The sequence below is a fragment of the Schistocerca gregaria genome, chromosome 4, assembly GCF_023897955.1.
Source record: "Schistocerca gregaria isolate iqSchGreg1 chromosome 4, iqSchGreg1.2, whole genome shotgun sequence".
In the NCBI taxonomy this organism is placed as follows: Eukaryota; Metazoa; Arthropoda; class Insecta; order Orthoptera; family Acrididae; genus Schistocerca; species Schistocerca gregaria.
The window spans coordinates 662,657,810-662,682,157 of record NC_064923.1 but is presented as its reverse complement, the minus strand read 5'-3'; the positions used below and the strand labels follow the sequence as shown (position 1 = coordinate 662,682,157).

General features: G+C 38.5%; 1 protein-coding gene and 1 non-coding gene across 3 annotated transcripts in view; one reads left to right on the top strand and one right to left on the bottom strand.

Moving 5' to 3' along the window:
* LOC126267175 (eukaryotic translation initiation factor 2-alpha kinase-like) overlaps positions 1-24,348 on the top strand; it is a 165,367-nt gene that overhangs the window by 108,637 nt on the left and 32,382 nt on the right. For both annotated transcript variants that reach the window (XM_049972136.1, XM_049972137.1), the window contains exons 13-14: positions 6,876-7,455; positions 14,994-15,179. In XM_049972136.1, coding sequence (XP_049828093.1) covers positions 6,876-7,455; positions 14,994-15,179 — 766 coding nt within the window. The remainder of the gene's footprint in view (positions 1-6,875; positions 7,456-14,993; positions 15,180-24,348) is intronic.
* Positions 19,873-19,951, bottom strand: Trnav-cac (transfer RNA valine (anticodon CAC)). The gene has a single exon. It is a non-coding gene; the product is annotated as a tRNA-Val (tRNA).

The following is a 24,348-nucleotide window of genomic DNA, read 5'->3' as shown; positions in this document are numbered from 1 at the left end:
CAACTGTAGTAACTCATTTCTTAATGGGTGAAAGAAACTTGAACAGTAAAACATGGGGAAATTACAAATATTATATCACTTAGACCAAATAGCTGTTTCATAACATATATGCTCAGTAGTGCAGTCCGGTCACAGAATAATATATAATAGTGTAACTGTGCCTGTACTTAAACCAAGCTGTGGGACACAGTAATGCTTTAAACAGCCTTTTAGCCACCACACTAACGAACATTCACTGCTGTTTGTGAACACTACTGCAAATTGGCCTTGTGAGCACCAGTGCAAATTGGCCAGTCCGACTCTAGTACAGTACACTCGTCGGATGTACTCAGCGACCAAGCTGGCTCTGCATAATCACAGCAGATAACATGCTCCCCATTGCGCTGCTTGCTTGCTCTCTCACTCTGGCAGCACCCACATGACCCACCACCTTGTGGAGTATCCTCACACCACTACAGAATCAAAGTTGAAGGACCTGAGAGCAACTGACAGGCTGCGTGGACTTATATGACCCAGGAGATCTGGGAAAAAACCTGGGAATTTTTTCATCCAGGAGAAAACGGGAAAAACCCAGGAATTTTTTAGAATTCTGGGAATTTTTCATTGTTTTAGTGTTCAGTTAAATATTTGTCATTTTGATTGGTAAGAACTGATACTCTAACAAAGGATATTACTGTATCCCCGCTACTGCAGTATAATACTTCAACAAAAAACCATAAACAAGAGAAAAAAACGAAAATAACTTAAATTGCAAAGGAAATGTGCCATATACGATGGCACACAGTGCTCCTACAAGCGTCTGCCAACAGCAAAATATGTCAAAGTCTTTAGGAAGACCATGCAATGCTTCATAACAACAAATTGCCTCCCATGAGCATGAAGTCACAACTGTTTACATTAGATTCATTTTAGCAGTTGAGTCACGTTTGAGTAGTAGATTCTGCCACTTCTGGCTACAGGAGTGTGGCTGTTGGCTGTGCAAGCAGTCACAGCAAGCAGCTAGATGCTACTGGGAAAAGAGGGAGCCAAAGTCATATTCTTGAGGAAAAAGTAACTTGTTTCACAAAGCGCCTAGCATTCAGCGCACATTGGTCTATCGATTATTCATATGATTTTGAAAAGCATCCTTTTTGGTTTTTGAACACATTTTAAGTTCCAGAATGTTAAGTTTGGAAGGTAGGAGACGAGATACTGGCAGAAGTAAAACTGTGAGGACCGGGCGTGAGTCGTGCTTCGGTAGCTCAGATGGCAGAGCACTTGCCCGCGAAAGGCAAAGGTCCTGAGTTCGAGTCTCGGTTGGGCACACAGTTTTAATCTGCCAGGAAGTTTCACATTTTAAGTTGATTGCTGAACGAATCATAAGTTGATTTTTGAATGCGTGCGTAGTGTACATGATGTCTCTATCAGGAGATTCCTCGTCACATCTAGAAATAAAACTTTCCGCATACAAAAGAGGATGGGGCTATATGAGTTGAGGGGAATGAAGCTGAACAAATGAATGCCAATTGCTGTCTGATTATGTGGTTGATTGGGTTTGTGAATAATCAGCGTTGTTATAATTACTAGCGAAATCCACAGATTCAGACTACCAGAATGGAAATAAACGACTAACAGGAATAACAGGTGAGCAAGATTACATATTATCTTCTTAATGTATCCAAGAAAATGAAGTTTTGACAGAAAATTTTTGGCCAGAATGCTACACTAGTAAGGACCAGTTGTACAACCCCGGCTAGCAGCTGCTTAAGTTCTATTCTGGAAGTAGTGCGGAAAACTTTTTTTATGAACATGTAACAACGCCTAACTGGAGAATAGTCTCGTGATAACTAAACTGGTGATTCTGGCAGGGCTAGTGAAGTAAATCGGCAAACAAATTGTGATAATGGCAGCAATAACTACAGAATTGGTGATGACAAGATTCTTGGTTAGTACGAGGAAGGAGAAGAAACGGGGACATCACACAAATTATGGAATAAGAAGACGATTGCAAATTTATATAAAAATTTTATAATACTACTTTTCGATCTCGTGCTTGAGAAACTGGTGTGTATGAATGAAATGTTAAACTATTTCCTAACATAAAGCTTTTTGCTTGTATTAAGCCTAATAGGCATTCGATATTGGTACTTCATTAATTATAGTCTGTCGTATTAGAAAAATGACAATTTGTGCCAAAACAGTCTCATTTATTTGGTTCATGTTACAAAATTGCTGCAATATAAGAAAGGCCTATTTTGTTTTATCTAGCAGATAGTGACGGAATAGACTTAGTCAGATCGAGAAACCACACCAGTCTTGGGTATAACCATTCAAAGGGTTGATAAGTTTTGCAATTCCAAGGGAAAATATGCTGTCACTTAACACGGAAAAAGTGTGTTTTCACCTGGGAGAAGTGTATTTTTAACCGGGAAATCCGGGAACTTTTTTCCCTTGTCCGCATATACACCCTGACTTAAATAGCTTGCCAATCAGACACCATCAGACCAGCGTCTCTGGTCGTAAGACGAAACCATGGACAACCATTGATAAACAGAGGTGTACCACTCTGGCCGCAAAGCCAGCGCACATGTCTTGTTGTGTGCGACACTGCACCATGTCACTGGGCAACAACTGTTTGTGATTGGTTTGAAGAACATTCTGGACAATTTGAGTGAATGATTGGCTGTCCAGATTGTCCAATATTAATCCCATCAAACATTTATTGGACATAATCAATTGTGCATAAAATCCTGGACCGACAACAATTCTGCAGTTGTGGACAGATGTAGAAGCAGCATGGCTCAATATTTCTGCAGGAGACTGCCAAAGACTTTTGATTCCAAGCCATGTGTAGGTGACTTGAAGGTGCCCGCTTGACTAAAATTAGTTGTGTCTCAATAAATATTAAATAAAACAGCTTTTACATAAAATGCAGAAAAGGCAACCACTCGCCTATAGCTGACTGATGTGTGACCCATAGAAACATACAGCTGTAAACACCAGCTTTTGAGTTCTTGTTCTTTCTCCAGCAAAAGTGTACACACACACACACACACACACACACACACACACACACACACACACACACACACGGCTGCGACGAAGCTTATTTCACATATTATTCCATTTAGGGTTTCCATTGTTAAAACTGCTTTTGCTGGCTGTTTCATAAAGTTGATAACTGAACTCTTGCAGAAGTATTTTCAGTGGCCTAAGGATTATTAAACATATGTACCAATATACAGGGTGTCCCACTTATCTTGACCACCCAAAATAACCCAGATACAAATTACAAAATGTTTCAAGCCATTGTTCTTTAGCCATCAGGGGGACATCAATCGGCATGATTGCCTTCGTTGTAGCTTTGTTTTTTACAAAGATATGAACAGTGGTATGACTTTTATAAATGGCACCCTGTATTTTTTTATTCGGTAATTCATTTCCTCTCCTAAAGATCGATGCAAAAATGTATCACAGTGTACCATTCACTGAAACAACGTTATTAGTTATGTAACACAACACTGATGTTGACGCTCCCAGTGCTTAGTGTAGGTACACTGGGTAATGGAACACATCCACGTGCTGACGTTGACAGAGGACAAATATAAACATAAGTAGAATGCACACCTGTCATTCCATCAACCATCATTAGTTGAAGAGTTGTTTGAGTAGAATGTACACCAACAAAGAGAAGGTAGAAATGCTACTCATTTATGGAGACTGTAAGTTAACAGAACAGTAATTGCAATACTTCTTACATACGGGTACATTTGGTATAGTAGTTTAGTCCTTTTATATGATGTTGTGTAGAATAGGCATACAGTAAAGGCTATCCTTCCTACAAACTGCATTGACATAACGTTTCTTTTATTGTTGTTGAAGGTAAGCGTAATGCTACGCAGGCAGTGGAATTGTACAAAGAGCGTATCCTGACAAGAACCCACCTCCCCGACAGATGTTTTCACGTCTTGTTGCGATGCTTCAGGAAACGGGAAGCTCCAACCCATGACAATGCAATCACCATAGCAGTTGCACAGACAAAGCTGCCGAAGTTACTGTTCTCGCTTCCGTTGCTGTGAATCCATATGTGAGCACACAACAGCGTCAACATGAGATTGGCATTTCTAATACCAGTGTACATCGTATTCTTACACGTCATCGGTTCCATTCTTACCATGTACACCTACATCAAGAATTGCATGAGAATGATTTCCAGAATTGTGTACAGTTCTGTCAGTGGCCTTGGCAGCAAATTTTCGCCTACCTGAACTTCTTCTCCAATGTTCTATTTACCGATGAATGTTCCTTCTCAAACAAAGGACAGGTAAATACAAGGAACATGCATTATTGGTCCAGCGACAACCCACGATGGCTTAGACAGATGGAACATCAGTGTCAGTGGAGAATTAATGTCTGGTGTGGGATGCTTGGTACTACAATTATTAGCCTTTATTTCATCAGTGGTAGTCTAAATGGCACAGCATATGCCAACTTCCTCAGACAAATTCTTCCTCCTCCTTCTGGATGAAGCGCTGCTAAGAACGAGAATGCTTATGTGGTAATCAACACAATGGATGTCCAACACATAATGTCTTTGCGTGCACTTTGTGTTCTGAACCGAAGGTATCCGGCCAGATGAATTGGTCGAGGAGGAACAGTTACTTGGCCTGCTGGTCTCCTGATTTAAATCCTCTGGACTTTTTTCTTTGAGGATGCGTTAAAGATGTTGTCTATCACGACAATATTGCAACAACTCCAAAGGACATGCATTGACGTATCATGCTTGCTTGTAATTCTCTTCAGCAGGAAACACTGGAAGCAGTAAATAATTCTTTCATTCAACGAGTGCACCAGTGTATCGGTGTCCAGAGTCACCTTTGAGCATCTTTGAATGTTCCACTCCTGGGCAATGGTACAGGAGAGTCAAAGTCAGTTTTGTGTTATGTTTTTACTTGGTTTTCATTTGTTTTCTGACAGCTCCAGCAAGTGGACGAATTTGTGATCCTGGTCTCAATGTCAGTGTTGTGTTATGTAATGAATAATGTTGTGTTTCAGTGTGTGGTACACTGGGATACATTTTTGAATAGGTCTTTAGTAGAGGAAATGAATACCGAATAAAAAAATACAGGGTGCCATTTAGAGAACTCATACCGCTGTTCATATCTTTGTAAAAAACAAAGCTACAACGAAGGCAGTCATGCTGATTGATGTCCCTCTGACAGCTAAAGAACATTTGTTGAAACATTTTGTAATTTGCATCTGGACAAACAGTTATTTAGGGTGGTCAAGATAATCGGACATCCTGTATATAGTCCCTAATAGTAGTTGTGCTTAATAAGTAGAGCGAATTTAGATAAAATGGCGTAATTCATGGTCACACTACTAGAAGTAGAAATAATTTTTATGTATACTCTGCAGCCTCTGCTAGGGTTCAGAATCGAATTTTGTGTTCTGCTGCAAAGACCTACAACAGATTGCTGGTAGAAATCAAGCAGGAAAATGTGAATTCACAAATTTAAAAAAAGAAGTAAAAGAGTAACTCATTAGCCACTACTCCTGCAACTTACAATAATATTTAACACCAGTGACTTACAATCTGTATAGCGCTAATATTTATATTAAATAGATCTTGTCTTTTCCAATATATGGATAGTTGATAGTTGTTTGTGTAAAGTTACAAGAGTGATTTGTTTAAAAAAATAGATAAAAACAACAGCTGTGTTCTATAAAAGAAAGAGCAATTTTTTTCATATTCGAATGAGCTGTTTTCTGTAAATATACACATACAGTGTGTTTGAGGAAGAAAGGCCAATATTCAGGGATATGATAGGAACTATCATTTGAAGCAAAAATGTCCAGTAAATGGGGGCATTTCTTCATCTTCGATACTCTGAAACAAATCTCTGTTATTGCAGGCTCCTTGCCATGCATATTTTGTGGGGAGGTAGTATGGACCAAAACAAGAAAAAATTGTCAGGTAAACATGGGCTCTAAAATGCATATCCTAAAAGCTATGAGCACTTGGTCAGTAGATAAGCTGTGTTCCACAGTAGCAAAGATAAACGAGTGCTCATAGCTCTTAGAATATGCATTTTAGAGCCCATGTTTACTGGACTTATTTCTGTGAATGATTGTTCCTGAATATTAGCCATCCCTCCTGGAATGTAACTATCAGTGTGATTTGATGACTAGCAGGAGCCATAATTTGTTGCTAGTAGTCAGCAGTAACTTGACTTATTCGATAGCCCTGAAGGCTCACCTTTATGATCGGATTTACAGCTCTGTGGTGACTGAAAAAGGTAACAGTGTGTAATGAGAGCTAAATTTTTTCATTGCCTCATGAGACAAATTTAGATGGTGCAACTGGAAGGACACTCCGTGTAGGTTCTTTATATCCCAATGTTTTAGTCTGTCAGTAATTTTGACATTAGGGATTATTTGAAATATTGTTAAATTTAGAGACATGTATTGTCAGTTAAATTCCTGGGACAGGTGATAGGAAATACTGGACTGTAGTGATGGACCAGTGGTTTGTTATTCATTGTTTACCAGCACTCTGTACCTCGTGCTGAATTAGCAAATGTGTAATTGCAGCTAACTTCAGTTTTACAAATAGTTTGGAATTCTCAGTGTTCCTGTAAGTTGCTCAAGAAGAGGCAAGTATGTGTGGTATAAGGTGCTAAATTTGCACTCTGCTAGTAACAGTGCAACAGTCATTATTTTCTTTAATGTAGATTGACTGCCTTCCAAGAAATATGCATTGTTGTTATTTTGTAAAACAATCTTGTTGCAGTTATTTTGAATTATGTATTCTAAACATACAGAATTGTAAGTGAAATACTTAATTTGATTCCTTGATTGTGCTAATATCATTCTCACTCTGTTCTTCCTTCCAGTCTTTTACAAGATGCTACATCTATTGACCTTTCTCAGCTGAGCAAAGATTTACACTCTACCTCAGAGTATGCACGACTGTATGGGCTACCCACAAAGACAATGAAGACAGGTGCTCAAGATAGCAGTTGTACGGCATCTGAGAATACCACCTCAGGTGCTAATATTTGCCGATCAGCAAGTGACGAAGATGATTCATTCATTGTATTTGAGGATTCCAAGGAAAAACAGAATGCAGATGAGTTATTAACTTCATTTGACAATGAAATTAGTGAACAGGGACAAGGTGACAGCATTATCTCTGTAGGCTCAGACTATGATAGTAGTCAGACGAGCTGTGATGTGACCTCAAGAAGACCAGCATCACTAAACATACGTGGAGATGGTAGTATCATGGCCGGTCCATCAACATCTGTGTTCCTATACATCCAAATGCAGCTGTGCCACCGTGAAAGCCTAAGGGAATGGTTATGTGATAATGTGTCCTCTAGAGATCAGCATAAAGTTCTTGTAATGTTTGAACAGATTGTGCAGGCAGTGGAATATGTTCACCTCCAAGGCCTTATACATAGAGATCTAAAGGTAAGATTAAAGTAAACCAGGTTAATATATACACTTAGAATAACTTGTGATATTTTTCATTGAATAATGTTGATGTGATATTTGCTTTGAGAGATGAAAATCCTCTAAATTCATATTCTAGTGGACTTCAGAAATTGATACTGCTGTACCTTTCTTAGCATCCAATAAAATCAAGTGCTCTGTTTGGGTATTAGCAAAGAACATCTTAGTCTGCAGTAAAACTCATTCACAAAAATATTAAATGAGATGTGTATGTATTATTTTGTTGTGAAGGACAAAAGAAACAACAGCCACTACCTTATACAAAGTAACATATTCCATTTATCGCATTACAAAACAAGTAGATTTTTTTTTAATCACAGTAGCTAGTGCTTTTGCAAATGTTTATGCAATGATGGCAGTACAATTGTCATCTTAATTGTGTGGTTGTCATGTGTTTGATTTTCTTCATCAATGATTTCTTGCTGGACTGACTGCTTGGATCTCCTTAGATTCCCAAGGTATGCACAAATGACAAAATAACAAACAATTGAGACAAACTGAATTCTTCAATAATAAATTGAAACACATGTAATTAATAAAGAAATTAATGGCACTTTGAAGTAGTTTAGGATGAGTTGTATCGTTCAAGGCATGAAAAAAAAAGAAACTTATATGGGGATGGTGGTGTATTAAATTTGAGTGTAAAATATTACAAAAGGAGCTTGGATAATTATTTACAGAATGCCTAAGGTTGTAGACAGTTGCCAAAAACTGGACAATAATATAGTTATATGAATACATGGTATCTGTTTTTGTCTGAAAGAACTGACACCACACATTCATATAATTGATTTGACTCGATGGGCAATGAATCCACAACCTTCAGTGTGGAAGCGTGTTAATGTTCGATCTCCAGCAGGAATCTAAAATTAGTGAGCATGGAGGACATAGATGGAGACTTGCAGATAGGTGGTGCTAGGTGGGAGTGTGGGTCATTTGAGGAACATGCTAAATACTCCATGCATTTGCAATAAATCAGTGTATTTCAGTGTATTCGACTGGCACAGAGGTTAATGAAACTGCCCAGTAAGCAAGAGATCCCATGTTGAGTCCCGGTCTAGTACACATTTTCACTTGTCACTGCTGATGCCACACAAAGTCCTGATGCAGCTGATGTCAGTAGTTCCTTCTCTTCCCTTTCCTTTCTCCCCCCCCCCCTCCCTCTGCCTTCAGTTTACATAATAATATAGTTGTTCTACTTAATAAGATAGTTGACAGACAAGACAGAAAAAGCCCCTCTGTAACTTAAAAGGAGTCTGACAAAATTATCGCCAACAATAGAATAAACATTGAACTACTACTAAGCAAAGCATGTTTTAGACATGGGTGTAGCACAATGTCCCATTTGTGACTCGTGGAGGATATTATAGAATGGAGCAAGGCGTATGAATTATCACTTTACCTAGGGCTCATACCGCATCTCGTGGTCGTACGGTAGTGTTCTCGCTTCCCACGCCCGGGTTCGATTCCCGGCGGGGTCAGATGACCATAGATTTTAAGTCCCATAGTGCTCAGAGCCATTTGAACCTAGGGCTCATAGATTTTGAGAATGCTTTCAGCCTCATTTCAATGAGAAATTGATTCGACATATGTCGATATACTAATACGGTGCCACTGCAGTTACTATCAGATTTCACCAAGAAAGTGATACATTTAGGATTGAAAGAAGGCAGGCAGGGTGAGTCCATATCTCCTAAACTAGTCTCAGCAGTCTTAAAGGAACTTTCCGGTCGTTAAACTGGGAAAATGAAGAAGGCATATTGTTAATGGAACTTATCTGAGCCACTTTTGACTTATTGATACATTATACTATTTGCTGCTGGTGCAAATAAACTTGAGCAACTAATGGAAGAACTTAATTGATCAACTTTGATAGTAACCCTGAAAATCAGTAACAAAAAGACTGAAATTATTTATGTACAACAGATCAAAAAGAAAACAGTGCAAATTACTTGACAATGAATCCCACTGATATTTTGCATTTAGGACATTTAAAGATGACTTGCTGAACAGGAAAAGAAAAAACCAGAAGTTGAGAAATGGTCTGAAGTGCTTTTGGGAAACTAATAGTGATTTCTAAACTAGATTATGGGTGTGGCTGAAAAGAAAAGCTACAGTCAGTGTGTATTGCCAGTTTTGATTTGTGGTAGTGAGACATGGATGATTATCACCGAGGGATGATGTGAATGGAAATGTCTAAAACACACCTTTATCCAGCAGCAGATAAAATACACAAACTTCTTCATGAAAATCAGTGCAAGAGTTAAGATGCAAGATTTCAGATTCACTGTATTCTCAAAACAGCCATTTTCCAGGCATTTTGGAGACGTGTCAGTTTTTTTAAAAAAATTTAAATTAAAGAACAGTCTGGACCACTAAAGTAATTTATTTTTATCTTAAAAGATGACTGGTTTTGGTCTGTGTGTGATCATCTTTAGACCAGTGATTCCATGATTACTGTTGGAAATGGTGGCACTGCTCTAGGAAGGCGTGAAGATCAACTGCATCTGCGGTCATCATGGATTAACTGGTCTGAAGATGATCTCATACACATCAAAACTGGTCATCTCTTAAGATAAAAATGAATGGTTTTAGTGATCAAAACTATTTTTTAGTTAAAAATTTTTAATAGTGTTTTGTCACCTTTTTGTTCATGATGGTTTTGCCTACTTGAATATGACCATAGTGTAAATCAAGTATAAATCACTTACAGATATTATGCCACAATGAAACTGGTGTGTTCAGCATGAATTCCGGAGCACTGCAGTACCGTCAGTTGAGATGATACTAGGCATCCTGTTGCTCTCTTACAAAGCTAGGAAGCCTTGTATTTTGAGAGCATATGGCAGGATTTATATGCACAAATATAATTCTAGTTGATTGAGTCCTCATTGAGCTGCACATTCACATCTTCCTTTACCATGCACTTCAGGAAGGATGTTATTTACACTAATCAAGTGTATAGAGAAACAGTATTTAATTGGAAGATTTGCTAGGCCATAAGAGGCGGATACATCTTTGAGGGTCAGTACCTCATTGCAGTACCATTAGGGACAGGAAGAGTACGTTTCATTTTATGGCCATATTCCGTGTTACTTTTGGTCAAATTCAGTGTTACTTTTTTAGCTAAAAACTGTGCTACTTTTCTGATAAATTCCGTGCTACTTTTTTTCCTAAATTCCACGCCACTGTTTTGCTAAATTTTTTGCTACTTTTTGTAAATTCCGAGTCCGAGTCTCTTTTCTTTACTAAATTCCGAGTCTCTTTTCTTTACTAAATTCCGAGTCTCTTTTCTTTACTAAATTCCGAGTCTCTTTTCTTTGCTAAATTCCGAGTACTTTTTTTTCTAAATTCCGAATCAACTTTTTTTCTAAATTCCGAATCAACTTTTTTTCTAAATTCTGAATCAACTTTATTTTTTTCTAAATTCCGAATCAACTTTTTTTTTCTAAATCCCGAATCAACTCTTTTTTTCTAAATTCCGAATCACCTTTTTTTTCTAAATTCCGAATCACCTTTTTTTTCTAAATTCCGAATCACCTTTTCTTTTTTTGCTGTCATCTTTTGCCAAGTTCAATGTTATTTCTGTGCCAGATTTGTTGTTTCTGGCAAATTTTGTGTTTTTGCAAAAATTCTGTGTTGTTTTCTGCAAATTTATTATTTTTTGTGAAAGTCAGTGGCTTTTTTTTACAATGTTCATTCCTATTTTCATCATCACATCAAAGTTCACTATAGTGAAAATGAACTTACATTCTAAAGTCAATCAATGGAAAATCCAAGATGGAATTAACAATATTATGAAAAGGATAGTTGCTGCTCACCATATAAAGGAGATGCTGAGTCACAGATAGGCACAACAAAAAGACTATAACAAAATAAGCTTTCGGCCAACAAGGCCTTTGTCACTCACACACACACACACACACACACACACACACACACACACACACGACCACATCTCTGGCAACTGAAGCCACACTACGAGCAGCTGCAGCAGCAGTGCATAATGCGAGAGGCAGCTGGATGGAGGTAAGGAGAAGGCTGGGATGGGGAGGGATAGCAGGGGTGGGCTGGGGGACAGTGAAGTGCTGCTGGGGAGCATGCAGGGAAACAGTGGAGAGGGTAGGGAGCACCAACACCAGCTTTTCCTAATTGTGCAGGTGGAAACTCTCCCTGCAGTATATCCTACATTCTCATAACCCTCCTAGCCTCAACATCAGTTAATCATTGTTCTCACCCATCTAGTCCCTTCCCTGTTCCAATTCCACCACTAAACAACCATCTGTTCCACCAATGAACCCAGTCTTTTTACTTCTCTTCTTTTCCGCTACCCTACCCCCTCCCCCAACCTCTCCCCGCCCCCCGTCTAAGCACCAGACTGCACCAGCTGCCCTACCCTCTCTCCACCTTGTCCCTGCACAAGCACTTCACTGTCCCCCATGCCTACCCTGCTATCCCTCCCCCTCCCATCCCAGCCATCTCCCTATCCCCCAGTTGTCTGTCCCATAATTCACTGCTGCAGCTGCTGCTGCTGCTGCTGGTCGTAGTGTTGCTTCAGCTGCCAGAATCTATTGTCACTGTGTGTGTGTGTGTGTGTGTGTGTGTGTGTGTGTGTGACATCACTTTGACAACGGCCTTGCTGGCCAAAAGCTTATTTTGTGACAGTCTTTTTGTTGTGCATATCTGTGACTCAGCATCTCCGTTTTATGGTGAGTAGCAACTATCCTTTTCTTAATATTGTTACATCTCAAAATTGTATACAAACCTCAGTCTTGAAGGGATTAGAAATCAGAACTCAGTTCTAACATTCAATAACTATCAGTTATGAATGTTGGACAAACTGCCGTCCACTGATTTATAACATTTGTGTATGACAAAATTACAGATTTTGTGATGTCTTGTAAGTCACCTATTTTGTTTTATTATGCTAAAATCAACTAATTTTATTTTTCATTTTTTACATTAACGTTTTTGCAAGTAGCATACATGTGGCTGCATTTCTTTAACACTCACTTTACGAGGAGACAAAAGCCCATAGTTGAGCTAAGGCATGTTTTCAAAGTTCTATTTGATTTTGAGGAGCAATTTTGGTGTACTTAATAGTTTGTGTAAGTTTAAACACCAGTTTCTTCATCTTGGTTCTATTGCTGACCAAATGATTTCATTTTCAAAGCTCTGTAAATGTTATGCAGGAAAATATGTGTTCCATAAATACTACATTTACTCAGTAACCGCATTATCTGCCTTTGTTAATAATAGGAGGAGTAAAGTCAGTGACAAGGCATCAAGCAAATGAAGAGAGACACAAACAAACAAGTTTGAAATCATTGCTAATAATGTCTACAGTGTTCCAGTACAACAACTTAACTGGGCAACAAGTTGTTACCTGACAGTACAAAAGTGTAAACAGACAAAATGTAATGTGTGGTGCAAGTTAGAGAATGTTCCAGATAGCTCTATTAATTAGATTCTTTCATACTGTTTCAGTTGTTAACCATTAGATCGGTTTGTGAAAGATTTTTGACAATTTATAGAACATGGGATTTTGCTGAGACTAGATAATTCACATAACACACAGCTTGCAACACACAATTTTGTATAATAAAGAATTACTGTTAGAATATTAAGTAATTTAAATAGTTTCTGTTAAATTATGTTGTTTTGCACTGCACTGAGCTGAGTATCGACGTAATTAAGAGAGAAAATGGTAAGAGATTCTTTATGCTGCAAAGCATATGGCATCAGGGATGGCATAAAGTTTTTGCATAGGTTCTCAGAAAAATGTTATTCAGTTAAAGATTGTTACATGTTTGTTCCTCTTCATTGACATTACACCATAACATGAATTTAATTCTTGCAAATACACTTCTCTGGTTTGCCGCTGTATCATTTTGTGTAAATCGTACAATATTTCATCGCTGCAACTACTCAACATCTTCAGGTCAGCAACAATCAGCACCTGACGATGTCGAGCAGTTGCAGCGATGAAATATTGTGTGATTTACACAATACAGTCCAGTGGCAAACCCGACAAGTGTATTTGCAACAGACCCATTGGCAAAGACTGAAAAGTCACAATTTTATTTTTGTAACTTTTTGCCTTAGAGTGTGGTTTGCTCGTTTTGTATCATATTTTTTGTAAATTGTTATTCTTGTTTTGAAACTAATATAGTTCAAAATTACGTAGTTAAAATTATCAGTAGATCAGGCACAGTTTTTTGTATGATGTAAGTTCCTGCTGAGAAGGAAAGGTGGTTTTCAGTTGTGTAAATAGAGATAGGGCATTAGCCCAGTTGAAAAGTATGTGTGAAGGACTCAAACTGTGGGCTTACTGAGGGTATAGTAATTTAAGGAAACCAGCAAATCATAGCTTTGAGTTGCTAGATATGGGATTTGATCACTTTCTCTCAAGCTATAATTTTTTTCTAAAATGTGTAATTGAATTCTTGTTGTCTCACAGGTTAAGTTTATTTTATGGTTTAGACAACAAAATAGAACTTGCATGTAAGTGTCTGTTTATATCATTGGTATCACTGTGAGGAATAGTGTCCAGATCTGGAGTTTCCCCTCAGCCTTTGGAAACCACTCAACTATTTACCCATTGCATTTTGATAATTTTTTGTTCAGTACTTCGTTAGGCTCTTGTGCCTCTGATGGCAAAAACAAATGAGTAGCATGGTATATTATAATGTTTGCTGAAGTTGCTACTAACCATTGCAGGGGTGCCACATGATTTTTGTGTTTGTGCTACTGCACCGTACTGTGATCATGCTAATTGTGCAGTACTCCTGTACAATTCCTGAACCATAGCACACCATATGAAACAGCTGTTTATCCAATCAACTTAAATTAGTAGACTGTTGTTCTTGCTGACAGATTACTTTATTCTCAGAGTCTATTACACAATGTGCAGTGTCTCATTAGATGCTACCATAAGAGGTCTATCCAGAGACTTCAGAGAAGAGACTGCCTAAAAAATACATCCAAGCTTGATATTGTCTTCTTCAGCATTGTTCATTTTGGGTTCACGGAATCTTTCGTTTGAAGTACTCCTTGGAGCTGCAGTTGGCGATGAGGTCTCTCTGCCCTTGCTCTGATATCATAACATCGGCTGTCCATACCATAGCCCAACGATTACCTCAAACGGAAGGCACACAAAACCAAGCCTCGACAATTCAATACTCACAAAAAAAAGGGTTTACAAAACAATGTCTTGCGTAACATTAATCACTAGAAGCCCAATGCTGTAACTTGATACATTGACTTCTTCATACCTAACATCAAGGGAACAGAAACCCTAGCATGATAACTATCACACATATTTAAATTTTCTGTAGTTTCAGAATTTCTGCACCATTTTACCAGAACTATCTGTTAATGAACAATGTGAATTTTTCAACACACTGTGTATTTTAGTTTATTTTATTTGTTATATTTCTATTATGTGTGAGAACATATATCTGATTTAGTAATTTGGGATCTTACCATGTTTTTAGCCTTCAAACATATTCTTTTCATTGAATGGCCAAATTAAGGTTGGAGATTTTGGTCTTGTTACTGCAATGGTAGAGAATGTTACGGAGAAAAAAACGTTCCATGACACCATTCAACAATCATATGAAAGAAGGCATGAGAAGCACACTGCACAAGTCGGAACAGAGACATATATGAGCCCAGAGCAGGTAAGGCAGTTAAAATTAACTTTCGTAAAGTAATCTGATCTGATTAGCTTTGGGTGCAGGAAAATACTTTCTGCTTTTTCTGAACATCACCTTATTTCAGTATTTCAAACAAAGTGCTATGTATTATAGATAAACTGTGAAACTGCAGAGCAAATTTCATTAATTTACTGTCAGTAACTACATACTCTGAATTAGATGCTGAAAACTTGCTCCTAGATCTCACCTGAAATACAAGGCTGAAGGGGGTGAAGGTCATATTTTCTTCATATGTTGTAATGCCTCTCAAATTTTGATGGATTATTTATAACAAATATCATTTGTGAATGTATGTATTGTGATGGTTCAGTTATGAGGGTGTGCGAATAAGTGATGCCTCTGAGTTTTTTATGTGAAAACTCTTAAAGCTTTATAAATAGAATGAATGTTATTAACAGTATACGTCTTTATTCTACATGGTTATTCCTCAACATAGTCACTCTTGAGCAACAAACACATTTGTGCCGTGAGAGAGCAGTTTGTTGATAACTGTCACTGTAGACTGTTTGACTTTGTTGATGGAGCCACAACCCCACTTCTGCATGCACCACTTCATTGCTGTGGCAATGAAGCCTTCGAAGGGGTCCTTTAAATTTTGGAAATGGATGCAAATCGGATAGGGCAAAGTCAGGACTGTATGTAGAACGATCGATGACAGTGAACCGAAGGCATCAGACTGTTACAGATGTCACAGCACTCCTGTGGTCTCTGGCATTGACATTCTGAAGGAGAGGGTGCTCCATATGTAGATGAACTTTTCGAATTCAGAACTTGATTACAGCACACCGTTTGTCACGCACAGACATAGGTACGTTACACACCACCACGTTATAGGCTACAATTCGGAGCCCTCTAGCGGCAGAGGGCTGCAAATGTGTAGACATGGAGAATAAAGATGTAGAATATTTATAATGTTCATTTTATTTAAAAAGCTTTAATAAGAGTTTTCACATAAGAAATTTGGGGGCATTGCTTTTCAGCACTCTCTCAAAAAATGTGTAACTCTTTAAACATCAGCCTTCAAGATACCTGTGGATGGCAACATTTAAAGATTTAAGCAAAAATGAAGGTGGAATGAGAGTGTGAAAGCAGCAGTACAGGATAAAAATGGGGGTGGACAGCAGCAGTTAGGGCATGGTTTCAGCAAAAGAAACTAGATGTAAGGCATGAATACAATAGCAAGAATAAACAAGCCAAAAAGATAGTAGTAGTGGAGAAAGGAAATTGATGGACAGAAGTGATGAAGGAAGGCAGAAAAAGCAACAGGTAATTGCTATTTGGGATAAGGAAGACAAAGAGGAAATGTGTTACTGGAAACTTCACTCCACCAAATGTAAATGGAAAATAAGGAAGGAGTAAGAAAAAAACTGAGAGCAGTGCGGAAAGAACACTTTGAGGCCCTTTTAAATCCAGTATGGATAGCCAAGAAGGGAGGTCAGTAAAGAGATGGATAACATCAGAGAAATAGAAAATGCAGTAGGTATTAGATGTACAAATGTAGAATCGGCCATGGACAGTAAAAGGAGGAGGGTAGTTGGTGTCAGCTGAAATGGTAAGAGCAGCTGGAGCAACAGGGCAGTAATGGCAGTACAATGTGCTGAGGGTAGTTTGGAGGGAGAAGACAGCTCCAGAAGACTCGAAGAAAGGATTAATTGTTCCAGTCTTAAAGAAAGGGATTGAGAATGAGTTTAAGAAGGATAGAAGGGTGCAGAAATATTTGAAACATTCTAGGGAAGAGAATAAGGGGCAAAGTTAAGGAAAACTGAAGGAATAGCAGCATGGCTTCAGCCTTGGCAGGTCAGTGATAGATGTCATATTTGCAGTGAGGCAGTTACATGGGAAACATGAGAGTGGACAAGATTTGTTGATTTTCCTGTATCTTTGGATACTAATGTGTGCTGCAGTAAGGTATGGGAGCCCCTGAAGAAGAAAGTTGGAGAGGATAATATTAAGTTAATGGCCTATGCTAATCTTCTCTTCTTTTCCCTGGCTTTTCACAGGGTAGTTACGTTAATTTGGATTTGGCAATGCCAGTAGTTTAGTGTGGCTGGATGTCCCTTTCTGTAACCACTAAACGTCCCCACCTCTGAGATGGAAATAGTGTACCCTATCTGCTTCTAGTGTTACCAACGTGTTCCTGTGAGAACTTTTTTTCCTTATTTAAATATTTGTGATTCTTGTAACTGAGGCAGAACATCTTTACCAGACCAGTATTCACAAAGTCAGGTGTAAGAAACTGGCTGGAAACCAGAAGCAGACAGCATCAGCAAGGGCTTAAGTTGCTTAAACTTTTAAAGAGAATGAGATGTATTAGAGTTGCAGGGAAGATGCCTGAATAGAGGCACCATGGCAAAGGACCAAGGAGCAAAGGAGCAAAGGAGATTATTCGCAGAAAATAGGACTGATTCAGGGTGGTGGCAAAGTTGTGATGGGAGGAGAGAGGAAAATGACGAGGGTTATGTGCAAAACAGACCCACCTAGTGGCTGGAAAATATTTCTGACAATTAACACTTCTTTCCTAAATGAAAATTTACCTCAAAAAATTATACCATAAAATAATGAGTGGAAATATCTTCAGCTATAGGTTGGTTTGTTTCCAAAACTAGGAGTTTAACAGTAGTTGTTAAACTCGCCTCTTCCAGGAACTCATTTACATGATACTCAATTTTTCATCAAAATTTTGGAGCATTCTTCCTTAATGACTGACTACTGCCCATGTGCTTTGTTAATTGTTGGTGTTATTTATTTTAAAGAAAGGAATATTATGCACTTTTCCCCCTGGGAAATACTTCTGATGACGACTATAAATCACCTTGCCTTCGCGCCACTTGTATGTTCTCATCATACTTTTCTCTGTTAAAGTCTTATGCCTTCTCAGTTTATTTTCACACTATGTATGAAACTGAATTCACTTTAGAACAGATAGATACATTAATTCCTCTTACATTCATGATGAAATGTATGATGAGTTAAAAAAAATTATTCAGGTAGTGAAGGGAGACGAAAATTTAATAGTCATGGGTCACTGGAATTTGAGAGTAGGAAAAGGGAGAGAAGGAAACATAGTAGGTGAATATGGACTGGGGGTAAGAAATGAAAGAGGAACAGAGCATAACTTAATATAGCTATCACTTGGTTCAAGAATCATGAAAGAAGGTTGTATACTTGGAAGAATCCTGGAGATACTAGAAGGTATCAGGTTTTAAATTGTAAGACATTTCCAGGTGCAGATGTGGACTCTGACCACAATCTATTGGTTATGAACTGTAGATTAAAACTGAAGAAACTGCAAAAATGTGGGAATCTAAGGAGATGGGACCTGGATAAACTGAAGGAACCAGAGGTTGTAGAGAGCTTCAGGGAGAGCATTAGGGAATGCTTGACAAGAATGTGGGAAAGAAATACAGTAGAAGAAGAATAGGTAGCTTTGAGAGATAGTGAAGGTAGCAGAGGATCAAGTAGGTAAAAAGACGAGGGCTAGTAGAAATCCTTGGGTAACAGAAGAGATACTGAATTTAATTGATGAAAGGAGAAAATATAAAAACGCAGTAAATGAAGCAGGCAACAAGGAATACAAACGTCTCAAAAATGAGATCGACAGGAAATGCAAAATGGCTAAGCAGGGATGGCTAGAGGACACATGTAAGGATGTAGAGGCTTATCTCACTAGGGGTAAGATAGATACTGATTACAGAAAAATTAAAGATACATTTGGAGAAAAGAGAGCCACTTGTATGAACATAAAGAGCTCATATAGAAACCCAGTTCTAAGCAAAGAAGGGAAAGCAGAAAGGTGTAACAGTACTTTGACTACCGCGCCTCCGCCAATACAAAGATATAATTTACGATCGCGCACATAGAAGAGCGCTGTGCCAGCGACCGATTTTTATGAAAAATTTTCTTTTCTTTTGTGTGTGTGTGTGTGTGTGTGTGTGTGTGTGTGTGTGTGTTGTAAATTGATCATGACAGTGACAACTTGAAGTTTTCAACAGATGGAGAAAAGTGAAAGACGGGTCGTCCTACAAGAGAAATTAGGACAGCTATGAAGACTATATTGTAATTAGTACCGTGTTTGTAACAAGATTATAAGGTAAATTTCAATTAGTTTCTGATGCCATTTCCGTACAGTTAGTTTTTGTAGTGTTGCCGACCCGGTCTGCCATGCACGGTCAAATTGCAGCACAATCTCAATCAGTAATACGAAGTCCGCCTTATCCATAACTTATTCCATCAAAATTCAAAACCCAATCAGATTTTCTATTTTATATTTTTCACGGCAGAACCCCGACGAAGGAAACACTACAAAAGGGTATATAGAGGGTCTATACAAGGGTGATGTACTTGAGGACAATGTTATGGAAATGGAGGAGGATGTAGATGAAGATGAAATGGGAGATATGATACTGTGTGAAGAGTTTGATAGAACACTGAAAGACCTGAGTCGAACCAGGGACCTTCTGCGTGTTAGGCAGACGTTACAACCACTACACCACGGAAACTATTGCTGTGATGCTTACTTCACAGAGAACTTTCAACAAGGTTGCCATCATAACTTAAAAATTCAATAAATGTCGCGCTTGCATAACGAAGGTACATGCAACAGATCCACACATGACGTGGCTCACTGGAGTAGTATGCGACATAGGCAGGAAAATACTGTTCCCCCCTCCCCCGGGGATCGAACCGGGGACCTTCTGCATGTGAAGCAGACGTGATAACCGCTACACTACGGAAACGATGGTCACGATGAGTCCATCCTTGTACACTCGAAGACGCCTCAGCCTTTCTCTCATCCGCACGTGCACAAACCATAGTTCTTTTGACAGCCTGAAACCCATCACAGCCGAGGGCTCAAGAAGTCTTCGGGGTGCTTGAGAGGGTGTCTTCCATAGCATCCTGAACGAGATAGCAGCGTTTCGCGCAGTCGTTATTGCAAGTCACATCAGCAAAAACAATCACCTTCTTGGCAGCAAGCAGTGAATGCCCAGCAGCAGACAACATTCCATTAGAACTACTCAAGGCCTTGGGAGAGCCAGTCCTGACAAAACTCTACCATCTTGTGAGCAAGATGTATGAGACAGATGTGAAAATTACCGAACTATCAGTTTAATAAGTCACAGCTGCAAAATACTAACGCAGATTCTTTACAGGCGAATGGAAAAACTGGTGGAAGCCGACCTCAGGGAAGATCAGTATGGGTTCTGTAGAAATGTTGGAACACATGTGGCAATACTGACCTTATGACTTATCTTAGAAGAAAGTTTAAGGAAAAGCAAACCTACGTTTCTAGCATTTGTAGACTTAGAGAAAGCTTTTGACACTGTTGACTGGAATACTCTCTTCCAAATTCTAAAGGTGGCAAAGGTAAAATACAGGGAGCGAAAGGCTATTTACAATTTGTACAGAAACTAGATGGCAGTTATAAGAGTCGAGGGGAATGAAAGGGAAGCAGTGATTGGTAAGGGAGTGAGACAGGGTTGTAGCCTCACCCCGATGTTATTCAATCTGTATATTGAGCAAGCAGTAAAGGAAAGAAAAGAAAAATTTGGACTAGGTATTAAAATCCATGGAGAAGAAATAAAAACTTTGAGGTTCGCCGATGACATTGTAATTATGTCAGAGACAGCAAAGGACTTGGGAATAGCCGTTGAACGGAATGGACAGTGTCTTGAAAGGAGGATATAAGATGAACATCAACAAAAGCAAAACGAGGATAATGGAATGTAGTTGAATTAAGTCGGGTGGTGCTGAGAGAATTAGATTAGGAAATGAGACATAAAGTAGTAAAGGAATTTTGCTATTTGAGGAGAAAAATAACTGATGATGGTCGATGTAGAGAGGATATAAAATGTAGACTGACAATGGCAAGGAAAACATTTCTGAAGAAGAGAAATTTATTAACATCGAGTATAGATTTAAGTGTCAGGAAGCCGTTTCTGGAAGTATGGAGTGTATCCATGTATGGAAGTGAAACATGAAGGATAAATAGTTTGGACAAGAAGAGAATAGAAGCTTTTGAAATATGGTGTTACAGAAGAATGCTGAATATTAGATTGGTAGTTTCATAACTAATGAGGTGGTATTGAATAGAATTGGGGAGAAGAGGAGCTTGTGGCACAACTTGACAAGAAGAAGGGACAGGTTGGTAGGACATGTTCGGAGGCATCAGGGGATCACAAATTTAGCATTGAAGGGCAGCGCGGAGGGTAAAAACCGTAGAGGGAGACCAAGAGATGAATACACTAAGCAGATTCAGAAGGATGTAGGTTGCAGTAAGTACTGGGAGATGGAAAAGCTTGCACAGGATAGAGTAGCATGGAGAGTTGTATCAAACCAGTCTCGGGACTGAAGACCACAACAACAAATTTATATGAAGTATTTCATCTTTTTGAAAGTAAAATTAATTCGGGTCAGGAACAACCAAACTAATTCCAATCTACGCCTTATGTAGCAACCAACTTGCATCTACACTAAATGGTAAGAATGTAGCAAAATTTAACTGTTCATTATCAATGATGCCTGCAGGTCCCTAAAATGTCACCATCAGCAAAGTTCACCTTCAACACAGTTCAGTCATTTCACATACACTTCCTTTCACAAAAGACTAACTTACAATGCACGAACCTGAGTGGATAAAACACACACATCATAAACCAAAGCTTAATTATTTAAAATAGCCCTACAAATGTATATAAACTCTTCCTAAAAATAAAGAATGAACTTGGTCATCAGCAAAAAGGATTAATTCGTGAATTATTAGAAAAATACTACCATTAATTCTCTAAAGCTCTCACTATGAGGTGCCTAGTGTCTTATTAGTAACTCTGATCTCACTATGAGTGCATCATAGTCCAACACCAAACACAGTTACTATAAATTTATTCACAGTCCATCACTCGTCACTGTGTAATCCCTAATCACTTTGAATTTAATCATCATAGGTCTTTTCACAGTGTTAATCACTTCACATGATATAATTTAATATACTGATAGGGATCTTTATGGATATGTCAATAAATACACACCAGGGTTTGGAATCTTCACAATTACAAACTGTCTAGTGTATAATAATTGCCACTTCCTATTCTTTTTGGAAGGTAAAGAGGATCGTGAATGTGTTCACAGCAATGCCTTTTCGTCTATCAAGAATGTTTGCATTCATTTGAGTTTGCTGTCGTAATCCTTTTTTCTGCTCATAGCCTCTTGATGAGATTAACCAGAGCTTGTCTAATTCTCTCTTCCCAAGGTATGTCAGTATCTTCTGCCTTCAAATTTTTAGCTGCCCGTTCATTCATTTCCTTTCTTCTAAACATGAATTCAGCAGGCATGAATTTGGTTGAGGTGTGAAGCAAGTTGTTCATAATTTCCTCTTCTGTAGGTTTCTTATGATGCCAGGGAACTGGATAGAAGCTATTACAGTGTGTCCTGTGTGGCATAACACATCCTTTGATAATTCCAGGTTTTAATTGCAGATTCTGTTTATCAGTGAGATGCATGGGTTCATTTAGTTTCTCGATTACATGATCTGAAAGTGTAATACTTTCATTGTGTTCAGGGAAACCTTTTTCAGTCGTTTATTATTTGTGATGATCAACCTTATGTGGGCTGCATGGCAGTATCGCTCGTGTACTACTCCTTTCCCTATTAAGTCAACCTCCACTAAAGCATCGTTGATCCAAAATTTTGCTTTCCCCACTAAGAAATTGATGTTTCTGTCCCTCTCTTGTATGCTACTAATGCCCAGAATACAATCCACTATCAGGTTTTCAAAATCAGGAATGCACATGTAATTGCTGCATTTCCCAATTGCAGTATCAATTGTATCCACATCCTGTCGCTTTTGGATCTTGTGCTTAAGGCTCCTATAATTCTGTTGTTCTCCACTGGCAAAGTTGGAAGTTTTGCTTTTCGCAATAGCTTTTGGGACAAAGCACTTTATATCACATTAGCGGGAGCTCCAGTATCTAGTGTTACAGTGACTGGAATTACTTCGATTGTAGCAAGAATTTTCGACATTGGCACGAAAGGATAAACCTTGTCACACTAACGAATATCCGCAGACAATTACTCCATTAATTCCTTTCCATTTTCATACCATAGCATCTGCAGTTGTTGGTCAGAGCCCCTATTTGAATCCCTGACCACGTCTCTGGAGGCTTGAGGCAGTTACGATTAGTTTGTTGGATGTGCGCGTAACTGCCATTATTTGCATCACTGTTCTCTCCGTAATTATTTGTGTCTGCACATGTCAGTCTCTCAGTGTAGACTGCGACTGAGTCTGTTGTTGCTGTTGTGGAAAATTATGTTCCAAAACTGATTGGTTGATGGTTGTTGGTTATAAGGCTGGACTGGATTGTACCTCCAAAAACCTGTATTAAATTTGTTTCTGGCCGGTGGGAAGCCACTACGATATCCATTTCTGCTGTTCTTCCAACTATTGTTCAGATTACCATTTCGTACCTTGCTTCTATTTGCTTTATCAATTTGGTTGGTTCTTAGTGCATTACTACCATTTCCACAGCCACTTCGTGAGTGATCGACACCAGTGTTTGCATTATTATACCTGTTATTTGATCCTTACATGAACTTCATGTATTCTTGAATCAGGTCGATCAAAACTAACACAGATAAAAATTCCTCTAAATATTTATCTGACGCATTAACTAGCTCATTTCTGACACTGACCGGTAATCTAGCTTTTAATATTCTCAATACATCCAGTTGTGTTAACAGATTGTCCCAGTAGATAAATTTATAAGATTTTTTCGAAATACTTTCCTAACAACACTTGCTTGAATGATAGTTGTTCAGGGTAAAATACTTCTTGGTGCAACCTTTTGTTGAATTCCTTGTGACCAGTATTTTGCTAAGAACACCTGTTCAAATTCATCATTAAGTCCAACAAGATTCGCATGCGTCGATTGTCCATAGTGCACCTTCTCCTTGAATTATAACTCGATACATAGCTTTCCTTCTGTGTGCCAGTCCAGTTCCTTGCCAAAGGTCCCCTGAAGCTTCACACAAACATCAATTGATTTACCATCCTCTTATCAGGATGAAATATCTGAAATTGCCGATACTTGAGCATTTTTTCTTTGATATTAGGTATAGACTATATGTAGTGGCCCATAGC